This window comes from Ooceraea biroi, chromosome 5 (genome assembly GCF_003672135.1).
Source record: "Ooceraea biroi isolate clonal line C1 chromosome 5, Obir_v5.4, whole genome shotgun sequence".
In the NCBI taxonomy this organism is placed as follows: Eukaryota; Metazoa; Arthropoda; class Insecta; order Hymenoptera; family Formicidae; genus Ooceraea; species Ooceraea biroi.
In genome coordinates, this window is record NC_039510.1 from 11570041 (window position 1) to 11597452 (window position 27412).

General features: G+C 41.5%; 2 protein-coding genes across 12 annotated transcripts; one reads left to right on the top strand and one right to left on the bottom strand.

Moving 5' to 3' along the window:
• Window positions 1–245: 245 nt before the first annotated feature.
• LOC105281101 lies at window positions 246–21372 on the top strand. Of its 11 annotated transcripts, none has more exons than XM_020032191.2 (11): window positions 246–482; window positions 627–888; window positions 3325–5444; window positions 6128–6628; window positions 17380–17468; window positions 17552–17631; window positions 18120–18244; window positions 18741–19205; window positions 19275–19604; window positions 19697–19849; window positions 19976–20398. In XM_020032191.2, exons 3-11 carry the CDS (start codon window positions 4218–4220, stop codon window positions 20396–20398), a joined length of 3393 nt encoding a protein of 1130 aa, XP_019887750.1. In that variant the 5' UTR covers window positions 246–482; window positions 627–888; window positions 3325–4217. The 11 variants fall into 11 exon arrangements, with proteins under 11 accessions (XP_019887750.1, XP_026825605.1, XP_026825604.1 ...); XM_026969804.1 differs by having other exon boundaries at window positions 246–453; XM_026969803.1 differs by having other exon boundaries at window positions 246–888; window positions 19976–21372.
• On the bottom strand, window positions 21251–27402 carry LOC105281103 (exosome component 10). The gene is made up of 13 exons (XM_011342094.2): window positions 27092–27402; window positions 26699–26944; window positions 25088–26602; window positions 24390–24922; window positions 24150–24309; window positions 24035–24069; window positions 23960–23984; window positions 22592–23143; window positions 22412–22515; window positions 22037–22344; window positions 21862–21954; window positions 21544–21789; window positions 21251–21467 (listed from the first exon to the last, which is right to left on the bottom strand). The coding sequence occupies exons 1-13, from the start codon at window positions 27218–27220 to the stop codon at window positions 21394–21396; spliced, it is 4020 nt and encodes a 1339-aa protein (XP_011340396.2). The 5' UTR covers window positions 27221–27402; the 3' UTR covers window positions 21251–21393.
• Between the last annotated feature and the right edge of the window lie 10 nt (window positions 27403–27412).

Sequence of the window (27412 nt, forward strand, 5' to 3'; positions counted from 1 at the left end):
TTATACGAACGTACGAGAGACACGATGCTGGCCAAGAGAGCGCGCCGATGCTAAATATAATTCAGAGAACAGAAATCGCCGCGCGTAATCCCCCGCCTAGAAACACGTTTAAGTCGCCTGAAAACTACCCATTGCTCTCGCTACCATTCGTTTTGGGGTTACGCCGGTGCACATGCCAGTTCTCTCTCCTGCTCCGACCGCCCTCCGCGCGCGCGTACTTCGCGCGTTTCCGCACTCGTTCCCGCAAGCACGACAGCGTGCGGACCGCATACGCAGCTGCAGTGAGTCCGGTGCAGCGCTCGCGCACGTACGCGCAATTTTACGCGCGGAGTATTGAGAGTACGAGCGGAGAGTTACGCGCGCCGCGTGCACCTGTAAGAGGCGCCGTGTTCGAAGTTGCGAAAGTTGTGATACCGCTGCGCGGAGAATCTGCGTTTCAATTGTTTGTGATTGGTGTGAACGTGTTGGAGAACATTTCACAAGTCGATGCAAAGAAAATATATCTCTTTTCCTCTTGGGAGGCAGAAACGAAGCTTAGATTCTACGCAATTTTTCTCTCCAATTTTTCTTTTGACTTTGCGGGGTTATTTTGCACGTTATAGTATCGTTCTATGTGCTGTTTGCAGGTACCAGCGTGTGTCTGATTTAGTTAATAATTGAAGTGTTTAATGATGTAACACTTTCCGTATGGTTTAACGGCGCATTTGCTGATTAGCATGATTGAACGTCATTGAACCGTTAGGTCATGGCAACACACACCTTGACATTTCATGGTCGTACGCGAAGGTGAGATTGATCGAAATCGAAAACAGTTGATGATACAAAGTGACATTTAGTTTATTTTCTTTTTTTGAGATTTAATGACCATGACTACAAAGTTATTTACCGGTAAGCTTATTGTCACAAAGTCTGATTTGTTTAGAGGATCTGTTTGAATGTTCAGATATTATAAGTTTTATATACATCATAATTTATTTCTATATAATATAGACATTGCATTACGTTTTTATAGCGCCTGATCTGCCGAGTATGTTGAGATTGGTTAAATTTGCACGGTTATTTAAGGATTGAAAAGAGAACTTTGCGACGAATTAGCGTTGGTCCGCAAAGTTTCTATTTTCGTGAGCAACCGTGTTGCTCGTTCGCTCAACACGGGAATGCCGGCGTGGCCTCGATTTTTACACCTTTATAGAGTGGAATGCAAAGCGGAATGCAAATCGCCCTGCAAAAATTTCCAAGCTAGAATTAGAACTATGAATTTTACTCTGCCTTTCGAGTTTCAACTGCGTTGCCGTGTTGCAAATATCCAAAGTAAACAATAAGGAAACGACAAGAATTCGAAGTCATCTTTTCTAATATTTGCCTAATTTTACAAAGAATTAATTATTTCTATATTTGTTATATACAATATATGTAAGCGCAATATATGAAGATCAAGAACAGATGGAAAGTGCGGAAAAGCGCGGCTACGCAAACCCGTCTTACTGACCGCAAAAGTCAAGTGGCAGGACGATCTCTTTAGATGATCGCTTTATTCCGAGGCGTAATGAAATCACTCTAATAAAAGCTGGTCGAGGGGCGAAACGCAATCCTCGCTAATTAGACATCCGCGACCGACGATCGTTTGGAACAAGATGCAGCTACAAAGTAGCCTGTAGCCAGCGACGCGCTGGCGCATTTGCGAGCGCACGCCGGTGCATGTGACTGCGCGTGGTTGTGCAATGTGTGTACACGCGGTATAATACGGACATAATTGTCGCGGCGGTTGTATAATGCGGTTTCCAGAGTCGGTAGTCGTTGCCCGAGCTCCGCTCTGGACGCAAACCCGAGGACGCAAAATCGCGAAATTCCGGAATCGAACATCTGATTACAATTAGCGGACGCTCGGAAATGACCGTTGTCAGCCGCGGACTCGTTGCCGAGGAATTTAGCATCGGTAGTAATCGAATCCAGCAGCCCCGAGTGACTCGACGTTGAATATCTAGTGCCATGGACACGATATCGGTATCGCAGGTGCATATTTATTTGCCGCCGCGTGCTCGTCGCAAACGTTAATCTGCGAGGCTTTAAGCTTATTATTTGCATGTGTCGCCGATATGCGACCTCGACATACTGATTGGAAATGTTGTTAAACCATTGCTGAAGCACCCAGCAAGATATTACACACGCATTCTCGATTTTCTCCTGTATAATCTGTTAAAATCAACGTTATGTAACAATCTTAATCGCAAGGAGATAAAATCGTCCGCGCGTTTCCCCGAAACTCCGCGCGTTTCGAACTCCGCTGCTCGTAATCACGGTTCTTCTTTCTCTTCCTTAAAACGCACGTTTCCGAGACGCGCAGCATCTTGCACGCGCTCTTCCATCGAACGCGTGTACAGCTCTCGCGAACGTGAATTTGCGCTCACGCTGCGTCGTCGCTGCAAGGCGGTAGCGGCCGCTTTTTGCTCGCTACGCGAAACTGGTCGATCATCATCGAAGGCTCGTTCGCGGCTCGCGCGCGCTATCCAGTGCGCGACGTGACGTCGGCTGCCGCGCGTGATGCGCAACGGGAGCGTGAAGCAAGAAAAAGAGAGGCATCAGGCGCAGATAACATTATTCGAAATCATAACGAAATTGGGACGCGTTGCTGAGTCGTGCTCGCGCTCGCACATAATTACGTAATATCGGCTGCCCGAAGCAGACGCGACCGTCGCGGCGTGGCGTCGTTCCGCTCGAATCCGCGTTCGTCCGTGTTCGTCGCCGTGCTCGAATAAAACGCGTACGCGTACGCGTTGCGTGCGTGCGTGCGTGCACACGTGCGCGTGCTTACAATTCCCGAGCGAGCGAGCGGACGACACCGTTCTAGAATTCCATCGCGATCGCGACGTCGCTTCCACGTGCGTGCGCGAGCCGCGTAGTACGCGTTAGCCGATGACTCGTAAGGCTGAGTAGTCAGCCAAACGAGGAGATTTGAGGCGCGGCGCGGTCGATCAATTTATTATGCGGGGCTGCGATTCCTTTATCTCGTTACCGCGACGAATTCACGAGGAAAGGTGCACAACGCCGCGGAACGTCGTCGGCGATGTCGTTACGGCACGGCTGCGTTCGCGGTGCGTTTTTTCCTCGTGTTCTCCGGTCGTATCGCGCAGTGTCGTGCAGCGTACAATCTCGTACTCCGAAGTCATCACCGTGCGAAGGTTCCCCAGGTTCCCTGCTGATGTCTGACAATCCGCGCGATAATAAGTGAAAGTCCGCGGTCGTAGGACGCGGGATTTGTTTCGCGGCGGTCGTCGCCGGAATTTTGAGGTCCGCTGGTATTCTCATCGTAAGCGAAATTTGTAGGACATAAGAATTCCCCACTTCGATACGGAATACCCGCGATAAGCAGAATTTCTGCCGCGTAGAAGCAAGAGATCGTAATGCCTTGACTAAGCAAGATTGTGGAATATAAGGCGCGGAAATTTCGACGGTTAGCCGCGACATTCTCGCCATATGCGAATTTCGTTAGACGCTGGAGGCTCGCAAGAACTCGCAGATGCCGATGCGAGATTCTCACGATAAGGGAAATTCGATGGACGTGGGACACATGATCGCAAACGGCCGTGACAATCAGCTCGCGATAAACGTCAACGATTTTGCGCGCAGCTTGTGACAAATCAAACTTGTTTACCGAGAAGAGCCGTGTAACGTGGGATTTTGTGCTTGATAATGAAGAATATTCACGAAAATGACGCGGAATAAAGTGCCATAAAAAAAGTCACCTGAGAAGATTATTGTCGGAGCGAAGAAGAGAGAGGCTCTTACGCGAAGTCGTGAAGACACGTGACGTAATAAAATTAATTACGTTGAATGCGACGAAGTTTGTCGAACGACTGACACTACCATCTTTTGCTCCGAGAGATCTGAGGGAGAATCGGCATGAAAATCAACAGCTTTTTCATCGCTTGACGTGGAAGCAGGAAATATGGACGTCGTGACAACTAACGATGCTCTTCCTGTGCGCGATAATAGAAGCGCACGTTTTCGAGACACGTTTTGCTTCACCGTTGCTCGCCGCGATTCGATCGTGACTTAGTAGCGTTTCTCGCAACGGGATTCCGCGGGAGAGAGAAAGAAAAAGAAAAGAATAGAGAGAGAAAGAGAACGCCATACGAAGACCATAGAACCGAGGTGTCAATTCTCCAGGGGATCGAAGTCGGGCATCGTGAGGAAGTCTCGTTCTATATATAACCGAGATGAACGAGGTGAGGCACGTCTTGACAGCTCTGAGGTCTCCGGCAAAGAGCTCGACCTTGAGCAACGGCGCCTCAGGCGTCGCGACGACTACTTGGTACGACGTCCCAGCGCCGATCATCGTGCATTGTCGCGAGTTCCACGAGGAGGCAGAACGTAAAGACGTAGATGTCAAAAACGACAACGTGATGAAGGAACGCAAAAAATCGTCTGAAAAGATTGCGAGCATCAACTCCTTTGACAAGGGTGTGGAAGCTGATTCCTTTGACAGGGAGAAAAAAGTCAAATCCTTAAGAAGAGATTCGAACGAAAGACACGAACGATCTTTGGGAAAGGCGACACCAACTGGAAGACCTTCCTCCGACACCGAGGCGTTGTACCAGAACAACGTGGAGGCGGCCTTGAATAGCTTGAGCAAAGTCTGCACCGAGTCTTCTAGGTTCAAATCGAGCCCCGAGTCCTGCGCAAATGACGGAAATCGGAACGGGAAAAGACACAGCACTACGGTAGAGCTGAACGCCACCACGTCGGTGAAGACGGACGTGGACGGGATACCAACGATCAGCTTCAGTTTCCTGCGCACCGACGAAAAGTACCACGAAGACTCTGCTGAGGAGGTGGTTATTCTCGAGGTGGACACAAGCGATCAGCCTGACTCCTCGGCAAATCAGCTGTACGACTTTCCCAAGAGCAGCGTTCTGGATAACAGTCGAACTTCTTTGGAACATACCGATGACAAGGAGATAAACGTGAAATCTTCATCGCCGGCGGTTCGCCAGGAGTTTTACGACGTGCCGAAGTCGATGAAGGAGATGTCCTTGAACGGATCGCGAGAGAAGGACGCGCAAGTCCATTCCTCGCGGCAGAACGTCAAGGAGGCCGCGAGTGTGATCATCTCGTCCAACCGAAGGAATCGCGACCAGATTAAACGTTCCACCAGGTCGCTCAAATCCGGAAGAAGGAGCTACGGTGCGTCCGACAGCGACGGCTATGACGCCGGCATAGCGTCGATGTCGGGATCGTATTCGGATCCGGAGTGCCCGAACGAGGAAGCGGCGTTGTCGGTGAGCGGCGACTCGGGCCACAGCAAGCGGCTGAAGCTGCAGAAGCGGCGACTAGGAAAAGCCTGGGGCCGGATGCGCAGCTGGTTGCGAGAGGAGAGGACCAAGATCGGCGAGGTGGTGAACAGGCACGCGAGGTTGCAGGCAGTCGGCGCGCTCAGTCCCGAGGTAGCCTCGAAAACATCCGGAATGAAAGAGAAAAGAGAGATGCAAACGAATCGGCAGGGTTGATAAGCGTTAGTTAAAGTCATCTGTGCGAGGGAGCGAGAATTGAAGGCAGACAAAAGCTATTCCGGAGAGAAACACAATTAGCATTAGATAGCCATGTAATAATTGAAGAATATCATTATATATAACTTTGCAATTTTTTGTAGTAGAGACAGATATAGACTTTCGAATTAATTACCTTTCTATCGGAATTTATGAAATTTGAGTTGACTTTAACTAACGTACATTAAAACAAGATTCAGAGAGCATGAGCGGGATAAGCTTATAATTTGCGGGAGTCACTTTATGTACATGACTTGGCGTTTGAAGTGGACCTTGCAAATTATGGACTCTTACTACGCTTTCACTCCGTTCCTTTCGTACGTTGCCCGAGGATCTCACAATTGATGTTAACCGATATGCAATATATTTTAGATTAAATGATATGATGCGGGTTTCTGACATTAAAGCCACTCTTCGATAGAATTTGAATCGAGATAATGTCGGACTCTAACTTCAGAAACGAACAACACGCAGAGTTACATACAAATCGATGATTTATTAGAGATATTCGCATACCGAGAATGACAAGTTTTCATGCAAATTTCTCCATTTCCACGGTCAATTTTTTAAATTCTCGCAAGGTGCAAAACGATGCTGCTTCCATGCGCACATCCAAGTCCAAGCAACGCGGCTTCTACGACCTGACCCGAGCACGCATCCAGGAGTCCGGTTCGATCACCAGAGTAGAGGAGTTCGGTCTGTCATCGGTATCGGAGGAGGCAAACGTCTCCGACGAGGTGGACAGACCAGTGTCAGCATCGCCGGATTCAGGAAAGGCGTCAGCGAACGGCACGAGATTACGCAGTAACCTGAGAAGGAAAACGGCCAGCTCGGACAATATCCTGGAGAACAGCAGAACGAGGCTTCAGCCGGTGTCTTTCAGCATGGACAAATTGTGTTCGGGCGTGGAGAATGACGATATGGTGACAACGACGGTGCCAACGACAGTGGGGGCTGGCGGCGACGTCGACACGACGAGGGATCACGGTGGGAAAGGTGGCCTGATTAAGAGGAGAATGCTCGGGTCAATCAGGGGGTTAATGGCCTCGACTCATCTGCTGCAGACCTACGAGGCCGAAGAGGTACTTTGCGCTCTCAAAAGTCTCGTTACTTCTTGCTCGTTGCGCTGCGCGGACGACTGACGTGTTTGTGCAGTTGTCGCACACTTGCGACACTGCGATTGATGTGTTTGTTGAGAGCTAAAAAAAAGAGAGAGGAGAAGGTATGAGAACAAATCGACAGTACATGTGTCGCGACCGAAACTGCAAAACAAATTCCAAGTACATCCGAATATTCGAATATTATTGCAAATTCGACAATTTAATGATTATATGGAAATTTGATAATCAAATTTAAATTAGTGGCAGGTTTCAGAAAAAATTTTTTCGATGACTAAAATTTTATTACTCTTCAGAGATTCTATCTTTTTATCTATGTGGAACAAGTTTCTCTCCTAACAAAGATTCTTGATCTTTGCGCAATATATTCAGATTATTCAGATACATTTCAGCATATTTTCTATGCGCCGTTGTGTCCTGAATCTTTTGACAGCATCTTTAATTAAATACGTTATTCTACGATCGTCCTTGTCGAGTTATGTCGAGCAGACCAGATGTGGAAATTTAAACTCGTAATAAAGGAGGTCATTAATGAAGCTTATGATTCACAGTCGAATTAGGTTAATATCGGCACGTACGAGATCATTAGAGATCGTTGTAAGACGATGTAGCAGATTATTCGATAGATCTCTTAATCGCCAGGAGCGATTTAGCGATTATTAGCTAATTTTGAACGCGAAAGAAGACATTCTAGGAGGCATTGATTATTATTAAATCCAATTATATATTATATAAATATTTTATGTTTATATTTCTATGATTTATATATATTTAAATATCCTATACATTTAGATATATAAATTATTATATTATTATATAATTATTATTTACATCTAATATATACATATAGATACGAGATTGTTTAACTTTCTTCAAGGAGATTACTTTGAAGATTTACGATCGATTGATCGTTGCAAATCAAATACAGTTTACACGTAAACGACGAATTTGACACCAAGTACTTGGTTAACTGAAATATCGCTCAGGAATTCTGACTCATATATCAATATTGAATGATGGCTTATTGCTGAAAGTTTTGAACTTCGCAACGTCAGAAATATCATCACTGAATATCTGTGATTCATACCGCTCGTTTGCTCGAATATCCCGTGCAGAAAATTGTTAGGGTCTAATATGAAAGTAAAGGCCCCTATAAGGAATAAATAGGGATATCCTAAAAAGGGATGCCCTATCATTGCCACATCGTGGCCCGATTAGATATTATATTTTTTATTATTTCCTTATAAGGTCCCGAAAAAATATTTGTTACATACCATTCTAGGGCCATATTAATATTGAGGAAAATTAATCGGGTCCTACTTAGGACCCTATAAATTTTTTTACACAGGATACTTTGGTCTTATTTTATTCTTGCGCTCTGGACAGGTAAGATACAAAAGTTACGACCATTCAGTGAGTAAATTTTAGATAGAATAGCAACTTGTTTGGAAATGTTCAGTTTTATTAGCAATATACTATGCTGCATACTATTTGAATTTTTAATCAATTTATGATTAACTCTATCAAATTGCTCTTACGCTAAAATCTTATAATATAGCCAAGAAACAGTATATATACATATATTTTCTTGATAGATTCGTAACGTTACTTTCAAAACATCTCTAATAATTTTATAAATTTCTATTAAATAATGAAATATTTATTATGCAAGGTTTTATTACCCGAAATTAAGGAATATTATTTTATTATTTATCGCTGACTACTACCTGTACAATATTTCGAGGGGTATTTTATAGCGGACGTAAACCGCTGTAAAATCATAGTCATCTCGACGAGATTTTACGAGATTTGCGCACGATAAATCAGTGACAGAGCATAGAAATGTCCGTACGCTTTTTCATGACACGATTCGCTCTTGCGAAAGTCTTTTTAGTGATTACCGTACTTATAGATGATCGTTTTTGCGCTGGAAATCGCTTTCACTATTACGGAATCTTTTATCATATCCAGAATTCTCATCGATCTATTATATCGATCTATTAGAAGTCACATTACGTTGCTGGAATGTAAATTTATCATACACGTAATTTCTTTTCAAGCGAAACACTGATCGATTATTTCTGATGAATGAAAACTTTTTTCATAGACATTAGCTACGAATTTTATACGTGTTCGGTCTCCTTAGCATAATCAAGTATTTGAAACAATTTTATGAAAGAAAACGATTCCAAATCGATCTAAATCCTTAGCAATTAACTGGACTATGTCGATATTGGCGTTTATTAACTATATGTATATGTATTCATACACCAATACTATAAATTTTTAAGAACATATATAACTATAAAAATACAAAATCTTTCAAAAATACGAAAAACCAAAAGTAAACCTTAAACAAATATGGATTGCAGATGTTTAAACAGATAATCCATAAAAAAATTTACGAATATAATTATACACGGTTGAGAGAGAGAGAGAGAGAGAGAGAGAGAGAGAGAGAGAGAGAGAGACAAAATCAAGGATATCGAGATTTTCCAGTTCGCGTCCGCTTTCGCCGGGAATAAAACGAAATTTTACAAGTTGCTCACCCAATTGAAAGATTTATCGACTGTTCAGGAGAAATGGCGCTAAGCATGCGCTAGGCATGAGCGCGCCTCAGAGCATCACAAGACCAAGAGCAAAGCATGGAAAGTGTGGGAAAGTTGCGCGGAGAAAATAGCCGACTTTGTTTCATACATACAAACAGAACACACACTCATACACACACGCTTGACCGTCTTCTATGTGTGTCTCGTCCTGATGATCGTCTACATATATGTACAAGTGCGCTTAGAGACACGTGGCCGTGAGGAACAGGAAAGATTGGCATGCTGCACCTTAACTGCCTTGCATTCGACTGCAGATTCCTCGATAGCGTAGCATGGGGGTCATTGAGTTTCTCCGCGCACTTTTATATGTACGATACATCGGAAGCGTGACGTGTAATTCGTCAAGGACGAGGAGTTCCATGCAGGGAATTGCCAATTCCGTCAGGAGAAGGTATAGAACTGGGCGAATTCTAGCGCTGCTCTTCTCACGTTTGCAGACACCCGCAGTAATTTTACTGCCGACTGTTACAACACATGATCATTACAACACCTGGTATAATGTCGACCAACGTGCGCGCCAATTACTCGCGCTTTTATCTACCTTTTTTATCAGCATTTTTCTCGTATATCCTCGGCATTCATTCAAGTTGAGGACATGCTTCCCTTACTGCGCTCTGCTTTCTTGCCGAGCGTTCACTTCTGCTGTTCTTCTCTGCATTATCTCAGCTCGAGTTTCGTAAAAGTTGCCGTGGAAAATATCGCGTCAATCGTCTGGTTGTCATAGGATTTGCGTAAAGCGCATTTTTTATCTGTAACGCAGCTCCAGTCGTTGACGTAACAGCTCGGGGAACAGCAGGCGGTAGTGAGCGATGCATGTAAATGAGAGAGAAGGAAGCAAAGAAAAAGAAAGAGAAAGAGTGAATTCTATTCAAATATTTCGTCAACGTGTGCGAAATTAAGCACGTTGGAAAGTGTCGTGTGCGCGGAACGTGCGTGCATTAACACCGAATATAAGTAGGTGTAGACATCAGGCGGTCGTGTCCTCGCGACCTCCGCGATTTCTCTGTGGGCCTAAAACGCGCAGGAAGTATTGTCGGTAAAAGGGAAAGGAGTAGTGATTCCGATTAAATATTCCGACGGTGTGCGGCTTGTGAGAGTCTCGGAACACGAGGCGCCGCTCGTCGCTATTTACGATTTCGCGTTGTAACGTGAAATGCGGCGGCGATCGTGTGGGAACACGGGAAGAGAGATGATTGCTTGTAGCGATACATTTCCGATAGGCAAAAGTATAATATTATGCAATGATACACGTGTGTCATCGGACAACTCAATTTCCGCAATGCTGCGCGTATGACGAATTCAAAATAAATACGAGCTATTTTTTGGAGCCTAGTGTTCTTTTAATAAAAATTATAATTTTTTTCTATAATATTATTTACAATATTACTTCTATAATATTATAAATAATATTATAAATAAATAAAGAAATAAAAAACGCGCTACAGACAATATTATAATTTTTTAAATTATAATATTGTTTCTATAATTTATTCTGCAATTGGATCTCTGCTAAAATACGATCTACTGCGAAATATAATAAATATATTTTTAAATTTTCAATTCCGTATATGAATTATCTGTGTATCCCATTGTACGGTATTTCCGGTATTATTACTAAATCGAGGTGTGACGACTAACGGGCTAATAATCTCTCGCAACACGCGAAGAAACGGTGATGAAAGTTTCTTTGTTAGACGATAAATATAGATGCGTCCTCCGATATGGCGAGATAAAAGGGAAGTCCTATTCGGAAATTCGCACGCGTTGTCTCGCATTAAGCGCAGCGGAGGAGAGTCATCCATGTTAAGTCGACTGACACGTTTGCGTCGACGCGAACAGCTGGTTTCAATCATGTCACATAGAGCTTTTGATCCCGTATGCTTCATAGTTACATCTATCTATCGGCACATAGAATAAAAAATAAAAATCACCAAGATTGACGGGGAAATATATCACAGCATATAAGCTTTACAAGCTCAAGTTTCACATAAACGACCCCAGTTAATTTACAAGTGTTTAATGATTATAATCATGGATTGATAGCTATGATAACAGTGTTCGCGCTAACGTTTCACGCGATTGCTAGATTTATTCCTTCACGCTGCAATAAACGTAAATAGATCCAATGGTCATCGACTGGTGACTGGTCATTGACTGGCGCACCTGTCCATTACGACGGCGGAGAGAATGGAGACAGACCACCTGTTGCAAGTACACGCCCATTCGTCGTCATCAGCCTGCCGTAATAGACGTATCGATTAACCTTTTAGTCGTACCACCCCGAATTGGTAATACGCCAACCTGTTCCATCTCGAGCAAACCTACCCGTGAACAAGTACAATCGCACTCGCGGTACCATGCGTCGCGTCGTACGCAGTGAACGACGCGTTGAATCGAAGATCGTATCCGCGCGAGGAAAGCGCGAAAGAAAGGCGAAATTTCTATCAATGCGAATTTTCACTTCGCACGACAAGCCTTATCAGCATGAGACGTTTGATTCCTGTTCGTCTGTCTGCGTGCTGTGCATGAGAACGCGAAACCGGAAGCGTTTCATTTACGCTCCTTGGAGCATACAAATAGAAATAGAACATTGATACAAATAGAAATTAATATTTCTACATGTAGAATTAATGTAATAAAAGTAACATGTAATTTTTCCTGAAAGTATCCTCTGTCAAAAGGAAACGAGATCGTTTTTATCGATTTTATGAATAGACGTGAGAGATTTCTTTGAGATACTTTGTAGAAAGTCAAGGAGACGTGGAAAACTTGCTTATTTTACGTATGCTAGGATATTCTATTTGCAGGAATGACCCAGTGCCGTCTGTTTATTTATACAGATTTTCCGCAATGAAGCATGACACGTGAAGTTACATTTCCAGTATTCATGGACATGACTCGTTACGCATACTTGGCAGGATTACGTATTGACGCTAATAAACGAATGACGGTTATCCGATTAATGGCATGGTTGTGTGAAAGGTGAATCTGCCGGCCATTGATTATGCATTTAATTATCGTCGTTTCTGTTGGATAAACACGGCATTACGTTATAAGCGGAACGAGCAAGCTACCGCAGTTGCATTCGGTTACAAGTCCTGTCAGACATGTCTTGCCAGACAAATCGTTGAAACGTGAATAGGATTCGGTGGCTCCTGAATAACGTTGGCGGCTAGGCTAGGCTACGTCTATCTCCATGACATTTCATTAATTCACCGACCAAACCGTTTTCAACTTTCGCCCGTTCCGATTACAGAAATGTCTCGTGTGCATAAATTTATCTTAATATATTTAACTTTCCATCGCACGCGTATTTATGCTGCACGCATTGCGGGCTACGGCAAAACAACTATTTTTCACGACGTTTCGGACACGCTCGATAGAATTGATCTGGAAACCGATCCTGATCTTCAACCGAATACCAGTAGCCGCGGCTGCCGGTGAAATATTATATTATACATGATAAACCAGGTGCTTTTTCGATACGTAATGGGCGCAACGGCGATTACGTTAACTCACGCGAAGTACTCGAGAATGGAAATGCGACACAGGTCCACTTTCGGTAAAATTTAGACCGAGTCCATAGAAAGTCGCTCTGTCATTTTGTTACTTGCGCCACAAATAGACCATGTCTATTAGACGTTACGCTGCATACGGTTAATATACTCTGTCGACTGCTTGATCATGTTTTATAATGACCACGTAAATCTAGCATGACATTTCTCAAAAGTGGCCTCGCGGAATTGGACTACTTTTTGGATCTTGCACACGCGTTTTTGGATGCGTATTGAGCTTTTAGTTCGAGTAACTTATGATTATACCTGCAAACGTTTATTCGTTAAATGCTTATTGCATATCTTCGAACAGTATGTATCACGAGTAATATATATTGTTAAAACAGATGGACTCTTTCCTTCGCACGATCATTTAACAATAATGGTGCCAATTGTCGATTTTAACTTAAGCTCAGTGATTCACTCTGCATATAATATCCCGCCTATCTTGTCGCGCGACCGAGGCGATAGCTACGCATTATGATTCATTGACAAAATAATCAGATCGCCGGGAAGTCTCGGCACCTCTCGCAGCTTACTTATCAAACATCGGTTATCAGATTGGGACTCGAGAATGTTATCGACAATATCGATTCTCGGCAATGACCGTCCGAAATCGTCGATAGCAAAAGTTTGGTTTCGAAATCAAAACGGCAAAAGCGTATCGTGTATCGTTGTTGATAAATGAAAAATACAATAAGTTCATACAGCACAATGATAAGACCGTCGGGCGAGCCTCTTGCGAAATAAATCCGCACGGCTCGAAATCGAGCGTGAAGCTAGACAGATACGCCCGACAACGATATTCGCGATATGCAATTTCTCCCTCGATCCGGTTGCTGTTACGATCGCGACAGGAAAAATACGTAATTCGTGAGGCAAGATTTCTAGGAAAATATCCAGCACTGTAATCAATGTCGTTTCGCTAATCAGGGAAAACGAACAGCCACATTCGAAAACGCAGATCAGAAATTTCGATTGTATTTGCTTAACGGAAATATCAGTCTCAGATATTCAGGTCTATACTTCAAAGACCTTGAACTTAGAGAAATAAGACCTCTGTAATCAATCGGCGACATGAATATTTTATGAGACAGCTGGCTATCATAATTAACATAATCATGATTGCGTGTAAACAGTTTTAGAGAGTACATCTTTCGCTTGAGAAGCAATTACTTATCTAGGTCTCCAGGATAAGATGCAACGGTAAAATTTGCGAAAAAATTCCTATATTAATATTTGCAGAATCAATAATAATTAATAAGCGAATTCTTGCGTGGACTATTAAATCTTTCATAAAGCAACGAAAAAATATTATTTGCTAAATCAATACTTTATACGTGAAATAAATTCCTTAACAGTTTTCTATTTCAAGTCAATAATTATACTTTTTTTTTATCAAAAAATGTTATTTGATGCGTTTGAAATTTACGTTAATCGTTTTCATATCTGAAACATTTTTAGCGTTTGTTTGGTATTTATATGTTAACAGCAAAGTAATAAAACAGAGCGTTAATAAAATATTTATATTATCCATACTTTAACTCCATTGGCGATAAAAATAATTGTGTAATACAGAAGAAGTAGAGATCTCTAGGACACTTATGGTTGTCATATAAGTTATCTTATCGCCTGTGCAAGCTTGACAAATGTCAAAGGTGCGTAGGTGTTGTATCGATTAGTTTACACGAGCTGCGAAACTGGGAGGATTTCGTAATAGAAATCTGAAAACTTTGTTCTAAGACTTTAGACGGTGAGGCTTTTTAATAGTCTTATGTAACTTTTATGAGCTATAATCGTGAGAGAGCGTGCAGATACACGGATAACGAAAATATAATATCGTTACCGGGACCGGCGAGATTCCGATATTGCATAATGCGATTACGCACGATGGTCAAATGTCGAGTTTGTAGTGATGCAGCCGTCCTCTTCCTAGAAATATTTTCGCGAATGAAAACTTCGTATTATATAAAATCCATGGCGAAAACGACACTTTGATATGACACATAAATATACAAAGCTTGTAAAGATAAGAAGGATGATGAATGAAAAGAAATTTATAATATTATATATCCCGCGCATTTGCATGGTAATTACAAACTTTTGCCATCGAGGGACAAAAATCTGCGACAAAAATCTAGTCTGGAATTATAATTACATATAATTATATGTTATATTATATTATAGATACGTAAGAACAAATATGTGTTCACTTGCAGTCTGCATCAAGATTACTGACGCAAACACCAATTCGTCCGACTGACAAGTACTCGGTCGTATTTAACACGCCATGCTCCAGCGGTTCTGTAGAAAGGCAATTTTCCGTTGTCGGCATCAAACGGAACCTTATTTAAACACCATTCATTGGACTTGAACAGATTTGTAATAGACGTCGGACAACAGCGAGTTTTGTTGTTCCTTTGCTCGCAGTTCGCAGGATACAATTCTCATCTGATATTAAAGTTTATTGTAGCTTGGTCTATACACGTTCTAATTACATGAGCTACAACTCGGTTCTTTCGGCTTTCCTCGAGGCTCATCAAGCCAACGCTTACTTTCACCGATTGCCTAGGGTTATCATTAAGCTTTAATCCGAATTAAGTACCAGTCATCTTTGCACGGCGAACGAAGAGGAGCGCGATATCCGATAGCCGCGGGAACGTTTGCTACAAACGAACAAAAGCCTTTCCCTTATAACTAGTGTTTCGCGATTTTATCGTTCCGGCATCTTCCGGAACGAATCCCGGCGAAAAGAAAAGTTTCCTATCCGTAGAATCAGGTAACATAATCGAAGGTACGGTCGCGTTAACGTTGGAAGTTGCATTAAAACACAAAAGATGTTAGTAATGTACTTAATAATATTTTGTATTTTAAATGTTTTAAATATGCATTTTAATATATTTTAAATATCTTTTATCAAATTGTGTAGAATTCTTTCACTCGCTTTCTTTCACAAGACCTCGCTTAAGATGTAAATTACTTTCCATTAAAATTTTGTAACTCTGTAATTATTCGGAGAACCGCACTGTCAATTGTTTTTACTTGTTGTGCTTAATTACTAATTTCACGGATCCATGATGCCGACTTTCACGATGGCACTCTGGGATCAGAAAAACCATAACAGTATCGATAACATTAGCTAGTGATTAATCTACTGTGCTGTCTAGGATCTGAAAATTTATTGAAGTGTTAAATAACCACGTAATAGATACGCTTCTTAAAGCATTTAACTTTCTTTCGTAAAGTAAACAATCTCTAAAGTAGAATTGGATAATTTGAAGACTTAAAAAAGATATCTCTATTCCTCTCTCACTTTCTTGCAGATATATAATATCTGTAATTCGAGCGATTACGTTTATATGGTCCATGTGCCTTGTAAACAAAACGGCTGGATAGTACCGTTTCGAAGTCCCGTTTGTAATAATTTTATGCAACAAATACACGGAAGAACTAAACGAACATGCAGCAGCAATGAGGCGAACGATTGGATGAATCGATAATAATATTCTGAATTTCTACAATAATTAAAACATGAACCAGTGGCGAATATTATAAGCTACCTTACATTATACGTATCATTTTTAATTTTTATTAAAAATTTTATTTTACATTCGTATCTATCTCATCTCTTCATTAAAATTTCATGCAAGAATTCTTTAATTTTAATTCTGATCTGTATGTGAAGAAGTATTTTTTACATTTATTCCGCTCGCAGAATTACTTATTAAAATTTTATGTTTTAACGTAAAAGGATTTCTAAGGTAATTTCTGCATCAGTGAAACTAACGGTTACTTACCGAATTTCATTTTCATGCAAGCATGAGCACATGCTAGAGGTACATGATAGAGTACATGGCTCGCTTTAATGGTCGCACGAAAGAAGTTATCGCATAATTCAGTGCAAGACATTAGAGCAAAGTTGCATCTGGCAAGCCGCGATGCGTGGTTACCGCTATTTTGTACGTTTTCCTCGAGGGCCGCGTGTATTCAAGCATAGAACCGGACGAGTTATAAATTTTTGTCTCCTGAAGGCGAAACTGGTTGACGGTTCCTTCCGGGACAATCGTTTAAAGATGCACTAGAGAACTCCACAATTTGCATTAAACTTAAAATAATTCTATTATTATCATCATTATATATAATTTTATTATTACCGTCATTGTATTACTATGCATCAAATTTAATAATTTGATGCAAATTGATATTTATTCTTTGTTTTCATAACTTTTATTATTAAATTTACGAGTAATATGTATAGTATAATATTCTGCTTTGAATTTTACTGCACGCAATAAAGTTTCTCCTGAATTTTGACACGATGCCACTTTCTATGAAGATTATTTACTGGCATTAAAACTAGATTGTAACATTGCGATCACGAGAGAAAATCTTTATACATTTTTATCAGAACTGTCGCGATGAGATTTAAGAGGATAGTAAAGTAAAATACCTTAAATTATATTTTGTTTTTTTTAAGTACGTTGAAACGCGAGTTATACTTTTCATTGTCTCATCAATGTTCAATATCTTAATATTTTCTTCTTATATCCAGGGAGGACAAGGCGGTTTCGAGGATGTCCGAAGATATATCAAACAAGGGGGTGATTTCTGCAAGGAATTGGCATCCATTCTTCATGAAAGGTATTCTTTTACCACTTTTTACTTCTCGAGCGAACGATATTTGTTAAAACATTTAAAAAATTAAAAATTAAAATGAATTTCAGGGCTGAATTGGAAGCCAATTATGCGAAAGGTCTCAGCAAACTCAGCAGCAAGCTGACAAAGGCTTGTGCTAAAGATCAAGGTGATTATCAGCATTCCTCTGTCACAAATTTTATATCTCTGTATTTGTTGCATTAAGGCATCCTGTTAATAATTATACGGCGCATATATTATAATTATCGCTATTATATATAACAGCAAATTAATCACAGAATTTCTAGATGAAAAATTTCTAACTTTGTGATTAATTAATTCTTTGTAACTTTCTGAACATTTCATCATATGTTTAAACATATCTTCAAATCTTGCACTATATATTTACCAAGGCGGAAACGTGTTTATCGTGTGATTCATCAATGGAAAGTGAAAAGATGATTCCATCCACTGTTTCCATTCGTCAATTATGAGATTTTGATATAAGCCGATTTAATTTTTCTTTCCCTTTCCGTTCGATTGCGTTATTACTGCATCGGGCATAATCGCTTCAAATTCCTATGAGATCGACATTGCGAGACGGGCGGCGCCCGTAGAAGCAAGATCATCTCTAAGCTGCTGTCTTTCATAATGCAGGTGGTAACAGCACCGGAGGTGTAAACGAGGCATGGAGGTGTGTTGGCGAGGAGATGGAGGCCGCCGCGGAAGCCCACCGGCTATGGGGCATCGCGCTGAGCGAGCAACTCGCCAAACCGCTCAGAGTAAGTCCATGTCTTGAAAGATAATTACGCGTCTCTCGTTGCAAAACTGCGCGCTGGACCGGGACCGCGAGGGGAAGAGTGACGTCACTGTACGCGCGATTGCGCTTACGTAACTAGCGTGTAAGAGACGTGTTAATTGTAAAACGACATTAAAATGGAAGATGTTAATAGGAAAATTTATCTTGCCGGTTTGTCTAGTATTCTATTTCTGTGGACATCTGCGTGGTGAGGAGCGCGTATCAAATCGCGAGTATTAAGCTGACAGCTTTGTGTGAGATTGCCTTGCGTTTGTATCAACTTTCTTGCACGTGCGTGCATTTCTCGACGTACTTTAAGTCGACTTTCTCTTCGCGAAAACCGCAACGTAAATATAATTCCTCGTTCGATACTTCCTCTTCCAATATTTGTTGACTGTTAGAAGAACGTTGACCCTTGCCTAGGTAGATTGTTAAAACTTTGTCGATCGAAAAATAAAAAGATGCGTCTCGGTTTGCAGGTGGGCGTAGCGGAGGCGCAGGGCCGATCGAGGAAGGCAATCGAGAACTCGGTGGATAAGGCGTCCAAGTCGCTTCAGGAATGGCGCGGAATCGCGTCAAAGAGCAAGAAGCAGAGCTTCGCCAGCGCACGCGAGAACGAGAGGCTGCAGGATCTAGCGCGGCTGCAGACCATCAGTCAAACCCAACAGAGCAACAACAAGTTGTCAAATCATCACATGACGGAGAAGGAGGCGAGCAAATTGGAGACCAGGCGCAGGAAAGCGGAGGACTCATCGCGCCGGGCGGACACGGAGTTCTATACGGTGAGCGTGAGGGCTGAGAGGGCCAGGTTGGAGTACGAGAGCACAGTGAGGAAGGGCGCGAAGCAGATGGAATTGCTCGAGGAGGAGCGATTGAGCGCCTTGAAGGACTTTGCCAATGTCTACCTAGCGCACTTGCAGGCTCTCGCGCCGCGACTGCAGCAGGTAATTATAACTTTGCGTGGAGGATGATTAATGCGTAAAGGCGTAACATCTTACATTCGATGCTTTCAGAGCGCTGATCGTTTGCTGACGCCTGTGCGCGGCTGCAATGTATCGCAGGACCTCGAGACTCTGAAAAATCTCGTACGCCGAATGGACAGTAATGATGTAACAAACGCGGAGCAGTTACTGCCGGACTTCTACGCCGAGCACGTCACGTTGGCGATGAACCGCGAACGACGGAAGCAGGCGTTGGTGAGAGTGCTGCATCTAATAAGACAGGACCTGGAGCGAGAAAGGCGTGGTAGAGAGGGCTTGGAGACGTTGCACCGAGCTTTCATCAAGACACCAGCGTTCGCTGCGGATGAGAGCACCCAAAACGTAACGGACAAGTTGCATCACGTACGTTTCTCGCATTGGCATTTAATATACTTAATAAATTATCTCGCGTCGAAGCTGCAGATAATTGAATGGTTGTTGCATCCTTTCTACAGATGCGTTCGATGTTGCTATACTTGGAAGCGGCTAGATATAAGGTCGGTGGTACGCTCGCGGAAGTAGAGGGCAGTAAACGAGGCAAACATCCCTTATCGGATCACATCTTGGTCTCGAGGGATAAACAAGGGCTGCAGCAGAGCGTTCTTAAGGTAATTCATCAGAGAAGAATAAATAAGATCTGCTAACAATTGAAACAATGGAAATTGCTGTTGTTGCAAAATACAATCGTCTCTCTGAAATTCTATCATTCTAATATAAAATCTCGATTATTGTAGATTCCTTCTTGGGCAAAGAACGAATCATTTGAGATTCAGGACGGCGATGATGAGCTGGAGATGCATCTAGCGAAGGATCAGGATACCGAGACGCGCGATTGGACCGATCGGACGGCCGGCGACGGCAACTCGGAGAATCCACCGGATGAAGACGATTTCAGCGACTTCGACGAGTTCAGCAGCCACTCGGAGGACAATAACAATCAGGAAGTTGATGGCGTGGAAGTGGCAACGACCACGGCCGAGCACGCGGAGCAGTGTCGCGCGATTTATCAGTACTCTGCGAATCTGAACGACGAGCTCAGCCTAAATCCGGGCGATTTGATAACCGTCCATCAGAAGCAGGCGGACGGCTGGTGGATAGGAGAGTGCAGAGGCCGCACCGGTATATTCCCGGCCACATACGTCCAAGTCATACATTAACAATCGCGCGAACGACATCATCGAGCATGCTTATCGTGTTACACGTTAACGTTTATGCATTACGCGTAACGACGATAATTCTCTTACTAAATGGCTTCTCAATCTGGCGTCGCATCAGGTAAGAGTAAATTATAATGTGCCAATAACTTTACGCGCAACGAATAATTTCACGCATATAAATCAAGCGCAAATATCTCGACCATAAATTCGCTCGCTTAAAAAAACTGACTTGAGAATTAAAACCAAATAGTAGTTACCACCACACTCGCGAGACGCTCGACGAAATAATACCAATCTCGGAGGGAAATATTTTAGTCGCATCGTCATCATTTGCATAACGTATCTGCGCACACGCGCGCGCGCGCACGCGCACACACACACACACACACGTTTTTTGTATAATTTTTATATATATCGCTATTCTTTAATTAGTGCTCGTTTATTTATACCGTTGTGAGAGGGACCGATCCCCACTTACACGACTGCGAGTGTATTTTTATGATAAATCTGACGCTGCATAATCGTATTAATTTTTAAATGAGATACTGTCTTAAATTGAAACTACTAGCAGCACGGCATCATGTGAATATGCTTTTATTATAGTTGCTGTACTTAGTCTTTGCCATAGTGATTATGTTTGTCTGTACTCCAATTATTTTATTCCGAAGTTATTCTGATAATTCTAAGTTCTTGATATGTGTCTCACATCTCATTTCTAAGATCGAAAAATTATACCGAGTACTTGCTTAATTTATTAAAAACTTGATGTACACACACGAAGAATAATCAATATTGGGAATACAGCAAATTGCATTCGTGCAGGATAAAACATGTGCAAACAAACATGGGAAATTGTATATATCATATATGATGCAAGCGTTTAACTGTAAATATCCAAATACAAGCAATTATTTAAGTACACTATTGTAATATTATTGAGAACGCATTTATTTACAAATATAATAAGCTGTCTATTAATCACTGATGGATTCTTATCAATCCTCTATCTGGCTAGAAAAATGCTCTTCCAATTGCCTTTTCACCTCCTCTACAACGTCAGAGCTGTTGGCTGCAAAAATAACAAGATGAGTTTACGTTGTAACATCATGAAATATGCATCGTTATCTCACGCGTGTCGTATTTACCGCAAAACGGATGGCTATTGGCAGTAATTACAAAAAATTTTCCCCGTTGAGCGTAGATTTCTGCTCTAATACCCATTTCTGTGCAGCTATCTTCGCTACAAGGTTCTCTAATTATTTGCAAAAAATGTCTGTATGTTAAATCCCAATTGCGTGCCCAGAAACTACAATTACGAGTAGCAGCGGACGTCAAAGATTCCGTGAGATAGATGTAAGAGCGCCCGTGGCTGCAGATTGCTTCTTGTATCGCTGAAAGTATATATAGAAAAATAGTTGCTCTCACTCTTTAGATTAATTAACGGCTGTTTTATCAACACCAACCTTTTTTCGGGATTATATTATCAAAGATCGACGATTCTGTTCTTACGCAGCCAGGTTGCATTTCACCACCGTTTGGATAAAAATCAATGTGGCCTATATGTAAAGATATTAAACAATTAAGTAGATAGATCATGCTGCATGGATGAGAGACACATTGTCATAAACTATTATCTACCTATAGCGTCAGGTAAACCGAGACCCAGTCTCCTGAGTAATCTGCCATTCGTATGTATCACGTCAACAAATGGAGCATCCGTTTTATGCAAATGAGCAGATGCTTCGGCTCTCTTGAAACACGGTTGTGCCGGATCCAGTCCGGTGATTCTCTGCACGGTCCATCTGTTACGTATCTTTTTTAATTCCTTTGCTGCGAACCCGCAAATGTGAGCACCGAGACTGTGCCCTATCAGATGCAAAGGGCCCCAATTACTCACGTTCGGTTCCTCACTGCTGATTGTAGCGTTCGTTATGTGTTCTATAAATCTTTGTGACGTTGTACGTTAAAAAGTGAACGCACCCTCAATTCAGACAATACGATGTATATACGCACTTTGAGATCTGATAGCCCACGATTCTGGTATTAACCGCTGCCTTATAATAGTTCCAAGTGTTGCTGCCGGCACTCCAATCTACTACTACCACATTGACATCATCCTACACCATATACACACATACACAACAGCGGTTCTATAAACGAACATTATCTACCACATTTCGGTAGATAACTTACCCATTCAAGTAACGCCTCTTCCAGATTGCTTATCCACGTTTCTTGACCGTGCGACAGGAAACCGTGCACTATAATTACCGTCCTGCGTTCTATCTTGAAGTCTGTCCACTCCAAACCGAACTGCTCACCAAGCACCACTTGTACACGGTGTGGTTGTTTTCTCGAGGACAGGGAGAACCGTACATCTAACGCGTTACTTCCATTGGGGTTGTTTCTGAATATTCTCTCCAAGACCGTCGCGACCCCCTTTCCCAGTCCAAAACAGTCCACCTGGGTCTCTTCTTCATTTGCTGACGAGTTGAGGAAAACTCTCAAATTTCGCGTGCGTGTCGGCAATGCGAACGTGAAATTTGCCAGGGTAGTCTCATTAAAAAGCGGCACAGCTTTAGCGGCGTGTATCGTTCTATTCAGGGCATGTCGATGAGCTTGAATGTTCGTCACGTCCAAATGCCTTAGGCAAGAGCATTCTTTGATGGAGAATTGCCAGAGAACGGCGAGCACCAGAATGGACATAGACACCATCGTCACGCAAATGCACATTAACTCTTGATGCTGCATTTATATTGCCTCGACGGATAAGCAGCAATACAGAAAATATGTGATCGTCACGTTTGTGCGATAAGTCATGATGGTTTGCATTTAATCACAACACTTAGAGAAAACAACTCTTTTAATTTTTGTTACGATCAAGGCAGCTTTGATTATATAAAAACAAGTGTATTGACCATTGCCTCTTTTGATAACCGAGTTACTACACTAGAAACTGATAATCTTGCTTTCATAAATACTATGTCAGATTTATGGAATTATTCGAAAGATACGATTGATGGAATTTTGTTATCTATTATTGTTTATCGTTATCTATTTCGTCGCATGCTTGAAATGCCTTCATAAATGGAATGCGATTACTAGAAATGTTGATATGCAGTTATATCCAAAAATATATTTTTATTCTAATGAAACAACCATCTAAGTTTGTCGGTTAAATTTATTGCATCACCTTCCTCTCGACTTTTCGCTTAGTTTTATTACTTAATTAAACAGTTGTGTAAAATACATATGTATAAAATACACATGTATGATGTATTTTTTAATGAAATTTTCACATGAAAATACATAACAAATATATTTATACATACTTCTTTTACAGACAAATCATCCGTACAGTAATAAAGAAAGATGACAGGAAGAGTGTGCCTTTACAAGTAACTTATATAAAGTACATTTTTCAAATTTATGTTTTACAAAATTCAACATTCAATTATGGAACTCGTCGGTATTAAACAAGAAGCAGCATTAAATGTGGAGCATGTAAATGTGGAGAACATGACAATAACATAAAAAAATTATATTACGTAGAATTCCTACTATCATCCACATTTCTCTTTTTTTCCTGAAGGTACGAAAAGTACCGAAAAACGTATCACAATTTATATATTGAACTTCTTCTTGTTTCGGTGTCTCCCCTTCTTCTTTTGCTGCCATGACAGAAATTTGCGTATGAAGCACACCACAATCTACGTACTATCGATGAAAAGACAAAATTGTATCTACTCACTTTTGGTTTCTGGAATAGTGCCTGATTCGCGGTTTTCTCCACACTACCACCTTGGAAGCTGTTAAAGTCGACTGACTTGTAATCGAATTTTTCTGCAGGCAACATGCCTTGTTGTCTCAATACCTTTTCATTTGCCTTCTTCTCACCTTTCTTCCTGACTCTGGTAATGGTAAACATTTTTACGTCATGATAGATATATTACATATGTAGTATTATGTTCGATCGAATCGAGTGACTTACCTTATAGATTTTACTTCAGGATCGTCACCGTCTTGTATTTGCACGAGACTTTGTTGCACCTTGCGCTCTTCGATTGCTTGTTGAATGTCTTGCTTCGCCTTTTTCGACATATGTACAATCCTGGTGTCCAAAGACGGCCTCGGCGTGGAAAATTCGCTATTATCCCTTTCCTGATTCTCATGTGCTTTCGCGATGTCGGATTCTCTCTTTCTTTTTCTGCCGTGCATTTGACCTAAGGTTAATTTCGCATTTTTCTTCTTCTTCTTAGACGAGGCTTGATCGTCCGTCGTCACCGTTTGAGATATTTGTTTAAAATGCTCATAAACTCTCTCTTTGCTCTCGTCAATTTCGTTCTTGCTTATGCATTCTTCACTAACTCCTTCATTTAGACGCTGTTCCTCAACTTCCTTTTTCAGCTCCTTCTCTCGTTCCTTTGCTTCTTGATCCGCTACCATCGGTATCACACGTTTATATCTCATGAACGGACTTACAAATATGGCCTTCTTACCACTGCTATCCTTCGATTCTTCGTTCTGAAAGTAAAAATGTGATTTCGTCGTTATGAAACAATTTAGACTAACAATTTTCTATCTCTTCCCAAAATAGTTTTTAAATATTTTCTGTGAAATTCTACATACAGAGATATTATTACATTACATATATTGTTTGTATCTTATAAAATGCTACCTCTACTTTACCTCTGACATAACTGGCGAATCGAATACTGTCACAGTATGCTTCACTGCTTGATGCTTATTCGCCTTCGACGGCTGCATCACGCCATTCTTATCCAGAAGGCAAGGCAAGTCCGCTCTCGGTTCTGTGCCACTCGGTATATCGTGCAACTTGAATAACGAATTTCCAAAATCCACTACGTGGTTCTGTTGCATCGATCTCTGGCGAATATCTGCTTCCGGAATAGACTTCACGAGCGGTTGCTCCCTCGCCTTTAGCACTATCTTGTGAATTTTCAGTAAGTTTTGTCGCACCAACGGCGGGATTAGGTTACAACACGCCAAGATGCCTTGCATTTCGCGCGGCAACGTATCGGATATGTTGAACAACATTTGTTTCGGCAGAACATAGTCGACACTGTCGTCTTCTTCCCTTGCAACAAGATCTCGCCACTTGTGCAACTCCATAAATGCGTACATCTGCTTGTTGTTGAATGCTCTCGGTTCCTTTCTGTACATGTTCATGCAACTTTCTTCCGACCAGACTGGTTTCACGTACGTCCGTTTACAGATGTCCGTACTTTTATCGAATACGACCTTCAAGAGATTAGTCTTGCCGTTGGCTGCGTCGATCAACTCGTTTTTCAACATATCCTTTATGTAAAGCAGATAGTGCGTGTCTTCCCTCGCATATTTCATCATTTCAATCGTTAAAGGTCTTATCCGCCAGTCGGCCAGTTGAAAATGTTTATTGAGATCTATATCGCAGTATCTTTTTAACAATTTGTTCAAACTACGGTAAGGGAGATTAAGCTGTACCGCTGCTTGATGAGTATCGAACATGTTCACTATATATAGTGACAGATCTCTCTGAAGCCACAAAATGTCCATGTCGGCACCGTGAAAAACCTTTAGGATCGTAGGTTTCGTGAAGATCTCATTAAGCTGATGCAACTCTGATCGTAGGGTCAAGGTGTCAATCAAATAATCGGTATGCTCCGTCGATATCTGCATCAAGCAGGTTATGCCTTGGAACGTCCTGTAAGAGTGATGTTCCAGGTCTATGGCTATCTCCTTGTAAATTTTCAGATCCTCCAAGAGAGTCTTGAACTCGCATGGCGTCTCAATATATTCGAACTTGGTATTATCTAATGACTTGTACTTCACTGGCACGCTCTTCTTCAACTGGCACTCTGGCACTTCAAATTTATCTAACTCAAATTCGTAAGGATGATTAAACACCTCACCGTGCTCAGTTTCCTCGACATAGAGGGCCAATGGCTTCAAGGAATTGGGTTTCTCCTTAAGTCGTGGCACCCATGGCTTTGAGCTATTGTCGATTTTGTCTTTGAACATTAACTGTGGCCTCTGTACATTCTTTCCACCTAATAAACGTATTTTCTCAGAATTCGGGTTCTGTCTAGTCTCATTGGTCTTTGCGTTCCAGCTACCATTCACGGCAGTCTTTGGCATTTGCGATACAACTAATTCTACTTGGGGATTTTGCTTAATACCACATTCTTCATCCATTAATATATTCTGTAATGGTGCAGTAAAACAGTAAATGCATTCATTAAGAGAAATTAATTACATAAAAAATATATTAACAGCTGATTATATAGAAACAATGCTCACTGCTTGGTCAAGTAGCTGATCATTTGCATCGAGTAAGAGTTCAAATTTCTCGTCGATGTCTCGGATTGCAATGTTCATGGAACCGATAGATCTTCCCATTATCGTCCGCATTGTGTCCAACATCAGTTTAATGCTTTTATTTCTGGCATCATTGAAACTTGGGAAGCAAGCATAGTAGTTAAAATTGTCCCCAGCAGGTAGATTATTCGCTGCTTTGATCCCATTTCTCATTACATTAAATGCCTCCTGTAAAATACATTTTTTATTTTTATATTTTATTATCGAGATAAAGTTACGTTAAGTGCATTCATTTTTTATCTTACTTATTAAGGTATTTCTTTGAATAACAATTTTGTTAATGACATGTCTGTCATGCTTATAGCAAGTACATACCTGGGTGTATTTTTCAAAAGTTTCATATCCAGGAACAAGATATTCGAATGGGTCGTCATTTTGTTCCTTCTCGACATTGTCACTTTGCGAAGTACCCGCTTCATCATCCCAATTTTCAGCAAGTTCCATGTTTGCTGCGTGAATATTCAAACATTCGTCAGGTTTTCTGTCCTTTTTTTTGTTTCCCTCATGAACGTATGCTTTCAACACGCGAAAATTCGTTTTTTTAGGTTTTTGAGGTCAATTTTTGAGGTTAGCTTAAATTGCCTCACTACGAAAGTATCTAACAAAAATGGCGATAGTAACTATCTGGTGAAAATT